Source organism: Capricornis sumatraensis, chromosome 23 (assembly GCF_032405125.1).
Source record: "Capricornis sumatraensis isolate serow.1 chromosome 23, serow.2, whole genome shotgun sequence".
Classification (NCBI taxonomy): Eukaryota; Metazoa; Chordata; class Mammalia; order Artiodactyla; family Bovidae; genus Capricornis; species Capricornis sumatraensis.
This window is the reverse complement of record NC_091091.1, coordinates 22167586-22179835: the sequence shown is the minus strand read 5'-3', so window position 1 is coordinate 22179835 and position 12250 is coordinate 22167586. Positions and strand designations below refer to the sequence as shown.

Sequence of the window (12250 nt, the reverse complement as noted above, 5' to 3'; positions counted from 1 at the left end):
GCCAAGATTAAGTTATTTTAACCAAGGCCCTTATTCCTAGCTCCAGCCCCACAGTAAGTACATGAGAAAACACACTGCTTTATCACTACTGGACAGTCATTAGATCAAACCAGAATCTCTCCCCTTGGTCTGTGAATGTTCAGTTTTAAATAAGAAACTTCAGATTTGGCCTCAGAAATCACCTGAAATCATGAAACTTTAAAAGAATTTTACAGTAGACAGGAATTCCCTGGTGGTCCAGTGGCTACAAATCCATGCTTCCACTGCAGGAGGAACCAATTCAACCTCTGGTTGGGAAACTAAGATCCTACATGCTATGCAATGCACATCAGTTCCTCATCAAAAGACTTTTACAGTAGAGACAAATTTATTTCTCTGTTAAATTCAGAAAGGGGAATACTTCTTTCTTTTTTTTTTAATTTTTATTTTTACTTTATTTTACTTTACAATACTGTATTGGTTTTGCCATACATTGACATGAATCCACCACAGGTGTACATGCGTTCCCAAACATGAACCCCCCGCCCACCTCCCTCCCCAGGAATACTTCTTACTTACTAATTGTCTGTAACTCCTATACTTAGCTACTTGGAGACACATATATACCAACTTCAGGCCAGTTGAGGTTTTAGTGAAGTTCTCTGAGTTAGTTTTAAGGGTAGTCTTTGAATTGATAATGAATATTATTTTTTCCCTCTAATAAGCAAAAGCAGTTTGCAGCTAGTTACATAAATTTCACTAGGGTTATCATAATTTTCTAACTTTTTGATTTCTGTGTATGTGTGGGTGGTGGTGGGGTATCAGTCATAATTCTAAACTTCTTCCTCAAAAGAGTAACTTGATGTGAAAACGCCCTGTCTAGTTATACTGGTTTCAAAACTTGGACTAGGTGGGCATACAAACATTTAACAAGTGTGATGGTGCTGCTTCATACTTGTTAGGATGGCTATCATTAAAAAAATCAGAAAAACCAAGTGTAGGTGAGTACATGGGGAAATGGAAACCTGTGTGCACTACTGGCAGGAATACAAAGTGGTACAGCCACTATGGATGACAGTATAGCAATTCCTCAAAAAATTATCCACAGAATTACCAATGATCCAGAAATTCCACTTTCTAGATACCTACGCAAAAGAACTTAAAGTGGGGACTTGACGAGAGAATCTGTACACCCATGCTGATAGCAGAAAAATTTACAGTAGTCAAAAAATAGAAGCATCCCAAGTGTGTCAATCAACAGATAAATGGAAAAACAAAATGAAGTATATACATAAAATGGAATATTCAGCTTTGAAAAGGAAGGAAATTCTGACACATGCTACAACATGGATGAACCTTGAAGACCTTACACTAAATACAACAAGCCAGTCATAAAAGGACAAATACTGTATGATCCCATTTACATGAGGTATCTAGAACAGTCAATTTCATAGTAAAAGAAAGAGATGTAGCTGCCAGGAGCTAGAGGCAAGAAGAGAATAGGGAGTTACTATTTAATGGGTATACAATTTCAGTTAGGGAAAATGGAAAAAAGAAAAGTTCCGGAGATGGATGGTGGTGATGGTTGTACAACAATGCAAATGAGTGCTAGGTAATGCCTGTGAAGTATATAAAAATAATTGAAATGGTCAATTTTATGTGATACATTTTTGGTCACACACACACACAAAAAATACAAAAAAATCTTTTCTACCCATGCTTTTGATCAAGAATTTTAGCTACCAGATACTAGCTGTGGTAAGCAGAAAGGAACTCATACTACTAATGGATGCAGTATACAATAAAAACCAGTATCTTCCAATTCAGCCTGTAAACAAAAACACCTTATTTTTAACACAAATGACAGTGAAACTATAATAGCACTAGCACAAAATACCTGCTAATTTCTCTATTTTTTTTTAAGGTAAATTAAAAGCCAGACATACGAACAGTACGTTAAATTTAGCAAGACAGCCATGATGCTAACCTACCTGTGTGTGTCTTCCATCTCCTTCACTAGACGTTCTAAAGTATTTGTGTAAGTCCCACTATGAGCATATTCCTGAAATAAGAAGAAAATTTAGGAATACTTCATAACATATCTTAGCAGAAGAATTGGGATCTTTTAAGTTACTCAGAAACTAAAAAATAATTTTTTTTAATAACCTGGGCCAGGAGGATATATTTTTTTTAAAAATAATTTTCACCATCATGCTTTAAATTGAGAATTTTGTAGGCAGGCAATTTGATTTTACCATCTATTAGGAAAAGGTACTATCATAAAAACCCTGCTAGTCTTAGGAACTGACTGCCAACACCCAAGGGCTCCATGGCTACCCTGTCTTTATTTTTAAATTCTATTTTACTGGAATTAAACTACTAATTTTTAGGTGTTACTATGAAACAATAACACCTTCCCCACCAAATTTTACACACATGAAAATTTAATTCAGCTTATTCCCAAGATAGCATGAAGCACTTCATAAATAAAATTGCACACCACAATTAACAACATTTCTACACTCTACCTTCATTTACAGCAGTGGTCTCCAAAGCAGGGGGTGTGCAAGGTGATCCATTGGGGTGCAGGAAGAAAATAATAGAACTTCTATTTATATGGAACTTCTATAGAAACTCCAGTAGAACTTACTCTATATTAACTTCTATATAACTTCTATAGAAAAATACCTTTTCTTCTTCCTTTCATATTGTTTTTTTCATATGCTTTAGAAAGTACATAGCAGTATAGTAATACATGTATATAATCTATAAGTCTACATATATTGGGCTACATGCTCTAAATTTGTTTTACTAATAAAAGTGTATCTGATCAAAGAAGTTTGGAGACCACTGATTTACAGTTATAAAGCTAAAAATGTGGGAAACCCATTCACCAAAAAAGAACTATACTGCTTTCAGTCTGAATTGTAACAAACACTGAATTTTAAAGTAAGTTCTAACAGATCTATCGCTCTTTCACTAGTCAATCCATTTTTCTCTCTTCAAGTAAAGACAGATGTCGTAGAACTACTTACTGTATAGTCTGATGACTGAGATCTAAGCCCTTTAGAAAGAGCTGGAGGCTTTCCTGTAGCTGTAGGAGTCTGATTGAAGTTCAAAGCCATTATTTCTTCCAGTGATTTTAATGTTTCCTCTTCCTCATCACTCTCTAGGTTATAACCTAAACTTTCTTCATCACTATCAAAATCACCCCTTAGTTTCCTTTTCAGTGCACTGCTACCTGCATTAGAATTTCCTGAACTCTCTTTATCTGAAGGGGCTTTATCTGAAGGTGCTGGTGGGCTTGGAATACATGGCACAACTTCCAAAGCAGCTGGGGAAGACTTTGTAGGAGTGCCATATTCTGAACGTAAAGATCCCTCAGAAATTTTCCCTGAAGATATGTTAGAATCAGCCTTATTAGTCTTTGCTTTGTGTTCCTTGTGTTTGGAGGACTCTGTAGAATGCCCAGAACATTCTTTAGGTGAACAACGCTCTTTATCTTTTTTAGGAACTGGAAGAGTGCAATTTTTAGCATTTAATGGAACCCGAGAGGAACCAGCACTTGGAACATGGGAAAGCAAAGGTAGAAGTTTTGTCTCCTGTGATGCCACAGAGCTAGCAGTTTTATTTTTCTGAAGGTTGCTAGCTTTTTTAACTGCAGACTTTTCCTGAGGTAAAGGTAAGTGGGGTTTCGGTATCTTAGTCTCTTTGGTACTTGCCACACGGATTTGGTCACTACCACGGATTTGGTGCCCAGAATTTGTAGGTGTCAAGCCTGCAGAGGAGCAATCAGCTTCTTCATTTGGGTCCTTGGATATATCTTCCAAACGCAATACATCACCAGGTGTCTTCAGTGCAATATGCTTTATAAATTTTTCTTTCTGATGTGGTCCATCGGGACGCTTCTCAAGGAAGGACTCTTTTGCTTTTGGCATTATAGATTCTCTTGTGCTTTTCAGATCTGAGTCCACAGAGTTCCTTTTTCTTTTGTCAGGGAATTTATTCTGCTTAGAGCCTGCTAAAATTTAATTTTTGCCAGATTAGTGAAAGCATACTTTTCTATCTTATTAAAGTTTATTCAAAGAGTGTCTAGAACACCCTGACAAAGTATTTAAATTCTAAAAGCTTAGGCTGAGATTATCACATATGGAATGAGGAAAAAGTTAATAATATATTTCTTTGACATACTCATGTCAAAGAAATTTAGTCCAAAGCAAATGACAAATGCTCATTTTCACTCAAAAGCTATTAAAAGTTTATTACCTAAATAGAATTAAAGGTGTTACTTGCCAAAATACTAAAAAGATGTATATCTGTATCAAGGAAAGGTAATTTCTCAATTAAAAAAACTTCCTGTAAGTATTTCCCCCTACTATTAAATTGTTTATTCTTTCCCATTTATCTCTCTAATCCTCAGCTGTGTTATGGGTTGAAGTGTAGCTCCCAAAATAATATGGGGAAGTGTTAACTCCCAGAACCTCAGACTATGACCTGAATTAGAAACAGGGTTTTTACAGGGGCAATCAAATTAAAATGAGGTAATTAGGGTGAGTCCTAATCCAATATAACAGGTATCCTTATAAAAAGGGGAAATTTGGACATGGAGAAAGACATGCAGAGGGAAGATAATATGAAGACACATACAAAGAAGATGCCATGTGACCGGAGTGATCCATCTGCAAATCAAGGAATGCCAAGAATTGCAGATAAACACAAGAAGCTGGAAGAAGTAAGGAAGGATTCTTTCCCTAAAGTTATTGAGAGCATGGCCCTGCTGATAACCTTAGTTGGGGAATTCTAGCTTCCAGAATCATGAGACAATAAATTTTTGGTGTTTTAAGCCATCTAGTTTTAGATACTTTGTATGGTAGCTCTAGGAAACTAATACAACTTGACTCCATGTTAGGAACTCCATCCAGAAGCACTTTAATTTTAAACACAACATACACATGAATTAACCAGTTTTTTTAAAATTTCTGTGTTTAAAAATGTGATGTTTCATTAATTCATTCTGAAAAATTCACTATTTATATAATTAGTATTCTCAAAATCAAATTTCCCTAAACCAAGTTTCTACACATGGACAGATGTCCCCACATCTCAAGTTGGATTTAAAAAACAAAAAAACCTCAAGAAGTTAGGCAATTATTTGGATAAGCTTATCAATACACAGTCTGGAAAATCAATATGTAAGAATGAAAAATTAATTAATGATAAAATGTTCCAGGACTTCCTTGGTGGTCCAACTGGTTAATAATCTGCCTGCCAAAGCAGGGGACGTGCGTTTGATCCCTGGTCTGGGAAGATTCCACATGCTGTGGAGTAACTAAGTCTGTGTACTACAACTACTGAGCCCAGCTGCCACACCTACTGCCCCTGTGCCCTAAAGCCTGTGTTCCACAAAAGAAACCACTGCAATGAGAAGCCCAAGCACCACAATTGAAGAGTAGCCCTCACTCGTTGCCAACTAGAGAAAAGCCTGTGCATAGCAATGAAGACCCACTGCAGCCATTAATATACAAATTTATATAAAACAAACAAACAAACCCAGGGGAACTTCCCTGGTAGTCCAGTGGCTAAGACTGTGCTCCCAATGCAGGTGGCCTGGGTTCAATCCCTGGTCAGGGAACTAGATCCCACATGCTACAACTAAGACCCAGTACAGCTAATAAATTAAAACAGAAACAAACTCAATCCCCCAAGAGCTCCTGTCTGCATTCTTCTACAGATATTTCCTATTAGCTGATAAATCATTCTATGCTCTCAGTTTTCTGGGGTTAAATGTCTTAAAATGACAGGGATCCTTTATAGGGCAGGATGACAAATCAAATAACCAAGAAAAGAGAAGACTTGGAGAAGACAAGTCTTCATGATTCTTTTTGTGTCTCCTATACAATCTGTAGGTTGAATGAATGCTTTACAACATTTCAAATACTTATTAATATAGAAAATACTCAGATAAGACAAGGACTGAGCTTATAAAAAGAAAAAGGAAAAAAGAAAAAGCAAAGAAAAAAAAAATCCAAATGCTCAATAGAAGATTGGCTATTACTAAATAATAGATTAAGTTGATCCTCAGAATTCAACCATAGGACAGGGCTCTGGAAGATCAATAAGCTAAATGCCTATCCTACCAACATTGCTGAAGTCCCTGAACTTGTATGTGATTAATGAATGTGTGATTATGTGTATCATCACAACTGTTAAGTGTAATAACAATAATGTAAATAGAGCATAACATCTGGATTAATATCTACTCACTATTTAGGGAATACCTACATGTGATGTGAAGAACCAACTCATTGGAAAAGACCCTGATGCTGGGAAAGACTGAGAGCAGGAGGAGAAGGGAGCTACAGATGATGGGATGGTTGCATGGCATCATTAACTCAATGGACAGGAGTTTGAGCAAACTCTGGGAGATAGTAAAGAACAAGGAAGCCTGGTGTGCTGCAATCCATGCAGTTGGAAAGAACTGGACACGACTTAATGACTGAACAACCACAAATTCACTATCAGATAAACATGCTTCATGTTATCTAGAAAAAAAAAAAAATCCCCTTATGCTCTTAATAGTCTACTGATATTCAACTGAAGTATAAATGTATATTAAGATTATTATACCATAATTAATGGGCATTATGAAAATAAAAATATAAGCAAAAGCAATCATCTTAAACCTGCCTATGAAAATAGAAAGAACTTTTTTCAAGCACTTTTCAAGTGTAGTATATAGGATTATGTAAAAGGAAACCACTTCAGTCACCACGAGTGAAATCTGCAAACCCATGAACTGAAGAGAACTGGCTGAAGAGCTTATTGGCAACACCATTACCAGTGGCCCCTTATACTAGCAGAGCTAGTGTAAAGATGTCTTGTTTTTCCCTTCAACAAATATGTTAGCACAGTGAGTACATGAGCAATCCCACGGCTGCAAATTTATTGTTCTTTTACTGTAATGTCAAAATCCACTAAAATGTGATCACTAAAACCAAAAATGTTGTGAAAATTAAACAACACAGATCACTTGGTCAAAACGCAATACACCTCTAGAATGTACAGAAAACAGAGTTTTACATGAAACCAGAAGAATGAGTCAAAACTGTCTCTTTGTACCTGTTTTTTCATCTCTAAAAGCAAGGATGTGAATGAAATGATGATTCACAAAGCACACAGTAAGTGCTCAGTAAATGCTGGCCATTATCAGTACGTCCAATGTATCTTACTGATTGTGGAAATCTGTAAAGCCCACTTTTCAAAGTCTGCAGTCACAGCAGAAAAAATGAGATATACCAGATTATTATTAACAGCGGGCATTTTTGGTGGCCTTTCTTTTTCTATATTATAAACGTTTGTGGTGGTTGAATTTCACAGGGTTTTACCTTCTAGTTAAAAAGAATACTTTAAGAATTACTGAATTAACAGTAGCTATTTGTTATGTATTTTATCAACAGATACTGAAAGTATAAATATCATATAGGTGTCCTTGAATTTGATAATAAAAAGGGATCTTTATATTTGAAATATTAAGAAACACTGTCTTGAACCGTAAGTTTCACTTCAACAGAGCATCTGCAATATCAAGACCTCAGTCCATAATTCAAGAATATAAGATTATGCTTCTTAATGTAGCCAAAGATTCAGAAGTAGAACACTGAATTCCAATATGAGAAACACATTGTAAGGAACTGTTGAAGATGGCAAAGAGTCAAGACAAACTACTTTTTACACATACTGAATTCAAGAACTATTCCTTCTGAATATAACTTTCCAAAACTTTAACCTGAGACACCCAATTTACCTCTAGCAAGGAAACTGTACATTTAAACAAAGTAAAAACCAGTGCCATTAAGATGCAAACTTATTTAGAATTCTTAAATTTACTTTGATTCTACCTGAAGCAGGTCCCCATGAATCAGAAGAGGATCTTTTTCTTGAGAGATGTCCGTTTTCCTATTAGCAAAATGAGAAAAAATTAATTAGGAGTTGAGAGCAGTCAAGAATGTGAATTTTTCTTCATTATATTTAAACAAAGATTTCTAGACTGACTAAAGCAAGCATCAAATTTGGAAGTAAATCCACTTCTACAGCAAAATATTTTAAACACAAGTCTTTTCTGAAAAATGAAGTACCTCTGTATTATATGTAAAAGTCAATTTTCATAATGTAAATTTAGAAATTTAATGCACCACCAAACATTGAAATCTTATGAAAATGAACTAAACATTACTACATCTATTGATCATTAGCAAATCTCACTGGTAAAGCCACCAAAGTCCCTGTAAGTAAACCCATGAGTTTACAAATATATTTCCAGCTATTCACTCTTAGAATGTCAGTTTGGTTTATTTTTGGTCCATCTGGTTTTAAAACCATAGCATCTTATATTTACATAGCACTTTATCTCATCTTCCTTTAGTTGCTCAATACGTAGAGACGCTCTTTTGAAACAGGTATACTTAACAAATTGACTTTCCAGGGGAGAGGGACAGTTTTTATGCTAATCTAAATTTGGTCTATTCTCAAAAGAGAAATTTGATGAGCTTAAGATGTATTGGGATAGTTTTCTAAGATGTCATCATTTTGTAGGTTTTCCAGGGCCCATGCTTATTTATTTAAGACATACATAACATAAACCAGTGATTCTCAAACTTCAGGGCAGCCTAATTTAAAAATAACAGTACTCACCTCAAAAAAAAAAAAAAAAAAAAAGAATGCTTATTTTCCTGATTAAGGAACATCTTTGTTCCTGGTCTGAAAAAATTAAGGGCAGAAAACACTGCTTTACATCAGCCATCAGAAATGTTTTGATGGACAGTTAGAGGAAACAATGAAACTAGTTTCTGTATCACTATTTCCTTAACAAAAGGCACTGTATTGTTATCAAACATTTTTATGTTTAGTATTCTAAATATGATAAAACAGTAGCAAGCTAATTTAGCATTTATTGCACATACCAGGTTTGAAAGATTACTGTTTCCAGCTGTGACATCATTCTGTTTACTCAGTTCCTGCCTTGGTTTGCATTTTCTTTCTATACTAGAAGATTTTAAGGAAAGATTGCTTGCTTCTGAGAAAGAATTTTCTGAGTTGATTCTCTGCTCCATTTGCTCCCTTCTCAATCTCTTTAGTTCTCTTTCTCTGCAGTAAGAAGCTAGAGATGACTGGAACTTAGGTCCCAGTGGGCTTTCTCCTGGGTGGTGCCTGGATAGGCTGCTCCTGCTGCTAAGACTTCGGGAGCTGTTCTTGAAGATGTCAGCTTCTGTCACCGTGGCCTGCTTCTTAGAATCTGCACTGATCCTGCCTCGATTGCCATCATTCTTCTCCCTGCTATTTTCATGAATGAAATGTGACTTCCTTCCCTCTGGAGACTGATGTTTTTTCTTGGTCTCTTTTGACAAGAGATATGAAGGAGGAACGTATTTTGTAACTGCCTTTGAATATTTGGTGTCCAGTGACACACAAGGCTGACGTGACTCATGTATACCACGGTCTCTATGGTGCTCTTTAACACCTTTTATGAATGCCTCTAAGACGGGGCTCTTTTCTGATGGCACTCTTTTGGGTTTAGAACTTTTTGGTGAGGATAGTTTCCTTTCAAACTGCTCTGTCCCACTGATGGACAATCCACTTTCTCCATATTTGATGTTCGATTTTTGTGGAGAATCCAACATACGTCTATCTGAATAGCCAATTAAAACAAATGCATATTGTATGTTATTAAAAATAGCACAAACTATTACACTTGTATAAATATTATAAATTAACACTTAAAATATTAAGCTATCACAAATGTTTTCAAATTTATATTTAAATAATGATACACATTTTATGGGGGACAGAAATTAAGACATGATTTTAAAGCCTTACTTTCATAAAGTTCTCTTTCATCACATCATGTAAGTTCTCCATGGCTCTATTTATGAAGTTACTTTAATCCAGAATCAAAATAGTATACTTAATGAACATTATTGACTTGAATCTTTAAATGTAAGAAAGCATAACAGCAAAGAGTTTCTTCATGATTTTAGAACTTGTTTATCTTTGTAAATAACACTGTATCTTCTTTATATTTTCAAATTTGAGCACCATGTTTAATCAAATTAGTAAGTTTAGAGTAGATCTCACAGAAAATGCATGAATAGTATACATACCTTGTTTTGAAGCTGGTTTGAAGAAATCTATAATTGACTGTTTCCTGAAAATAAAAGCATAACTAATATGGGATCACATTGGTAAATATTAAAACTTCAATAATTCAGATTAAGTTGAGAATACTAGTAGATTTACAGACTAGAGGCTGACTACAGACTATCTGGCTTAATCATGTTCTGACAATACTGCTTTACTAAGCTGATTATAAAATTTTTTTTTTTAAATATAGTTCAGCAGTTCCTGTAAATTTATAAAAGCAAAACGGAAGTTTATATACTTTATAGTACAAAAATGATGGGAGTGTGGATCGAAGGAATTGGTAGGCAGTTTTTTAGGACTGAAAGGCTTGCTGCTATGTGGGAGAATAAAAGAACCTGAAGGGATCTGATCCTATTCTGATATCTCCAGTGACAGGTACAAAATTTGTTCTAAAGATGTTTTGCTGAATGAATAATGGAGATTATAAAAACCGATTAAAACTTGAGCAGACTCTTAAGAAGAGTAGATGGTAGAATGGCAAATATGGGTGATTTTGCTGGTTTGGAGAGGCAACTAAAAGAATGTGCTGAGCAGAAGGCAGAAAAAGATCTAAGCTTATACTATATTCTTTATACACTACAGTGGGATATTAATTTAAGTAATAGCAAAAATTGGAATGAGGAGTGTTTCAAAGTCTTAATATCTTAAGAATTCTTAAGATATTTACAAAATCAATGTGTTGCCCAGGAAAAAGAACAAAACAGAGAAAAAGCCGTTAAGGAGTAAAGGATAATAAAAACCAAACTTTTTAAGGATTTCTGCACTCTACAGTGAACACAAAGTGAAGTAGGACCATATTAGCAGAATTTATCTGATTTGTTCATGTATTTAGTTTCCAACTGCACAGAGTGCTGTTACTACTAAGTAGAGCAAAAAAAATCACCTTTCTGGCAGATTTTACTAAAATTTCTTCATTTTAGCTGAAAGGAAATAAGCGGTAGACAAGTTCCCCTAAACATTTATCCACTATACGACTGGACTGCTCAGAGAAAACTTGAGCAATGTTAAGTCCCTGAAGCTTATGCTGCTTTTACATCTTGCACTCTTTACTGGCCACATCAGAATAGCAATGCCCATCTTTAAGGGTGTACTAAGAGTCTACAAGGTTTGTCTGAGATATTAATAGAAAAGCTAAGCAGCCTTGAATGAGTGACATACTAAGGGAGAATCTATGCATTTTTTTCGCACTAAATAAATTACATCAGAGTAAAGAAATACTACAGGTTTGGCAAAGGGGAGAAGGATACTGCCTCACGATTGGTTGAGTAAATGGAGGTGAGAAAGGACTAAAAAGCAGCTAATTAACTCAAAACAAGATAATACTGAATGTTTTTACATTAATTACTAAAAGTAACACTGTATCTCTTCCCTAAAGTATTACATCTTTTTGCTCATTACACCTGGGAGAAAAATGGCTTTGGGTATAACACACAAGAAACCTGTAAAAATAACTATGAATGTAACTTTCAAGAAGTAACAATCCTCTAAATTCAAATGCACAGAAAGGTCCATTATTTATTTATAACTAGTTAAAATTATTTGTAACAGCACACAAACCCTTATCTGAAACTTTTTTGGGAACCAATGTTTTAGAATTCTGAATTTACTGGATTTTAGAAAGGCGGTAACTTGGATGCATTATAGAAAGCCCCCAATGGGGGCTGAGACTGCACTCTGTAAGCAAATACATAAACGTTTTTTCAGCAAAACTTAGACTCACACTTAAAGAGGAGAAGACCAACTATAGCCTTCCTCTAGTTCTGGTCAGGTCTGGCTGCCAAGTTAGATGTGGTGCCAAACTTACTGAAAACTTTCGGTTTTCGTAACTTTCTGGCTTTCAGAATTAAGATAAGGGGTTGTGGACCTGTACCACAATATCAGAAGATAAATTTACTGTTAAACTAATATTACAAGTTTTCAAACTTAAAAAAAACAGTACCAAGTTCGAAGAGAATTTAAACATGTTTTATTATCAGAGAATGTCATTCGGTGAAATTCTCCATCTTTTTACATAGCTCCAACAAAATCTTTACAAGAAACCTGGCCTCTTGGGAGAGAAAACACAACACATTCC

The 12250-nt window shown here is 35.1% G+C and overlaps 1 protein-coding gene across 1 annotated transcript in view; it reads right to left on the bottom strand.

The window, feature by feature from the left end:
- The window catches only part of SLF2 (SMC5-SMC6 complex localization factor 2), a 36106-nt gene that overhangs the window by 23129 nt on the left and 727 nt on the right, over positions 1-12250 (bottom strand). Inside the window, exons 2-6 of the mRNA XM_068961389.1 lie at positions 10137-10180; positions 8940-9664; positions 7878-7935; positions 3015-4000; positions 1971-2041 (exon numbers count right to left, since the gene is read on the bottom strand). Coding sequence (XP_068817490.1) covers positions 1971-2041; positions 3015-4000; positions 7878-7935; positions 8940-9664; positions 10137-10180 — 1884 coding nt within the window. The remainder of the gene's footprint in view (positions 1-1970; positions 2042-3014; positions 4001-7877; positions 7936-8939; positions 9665-10136; positions 10181-12250) is intronic.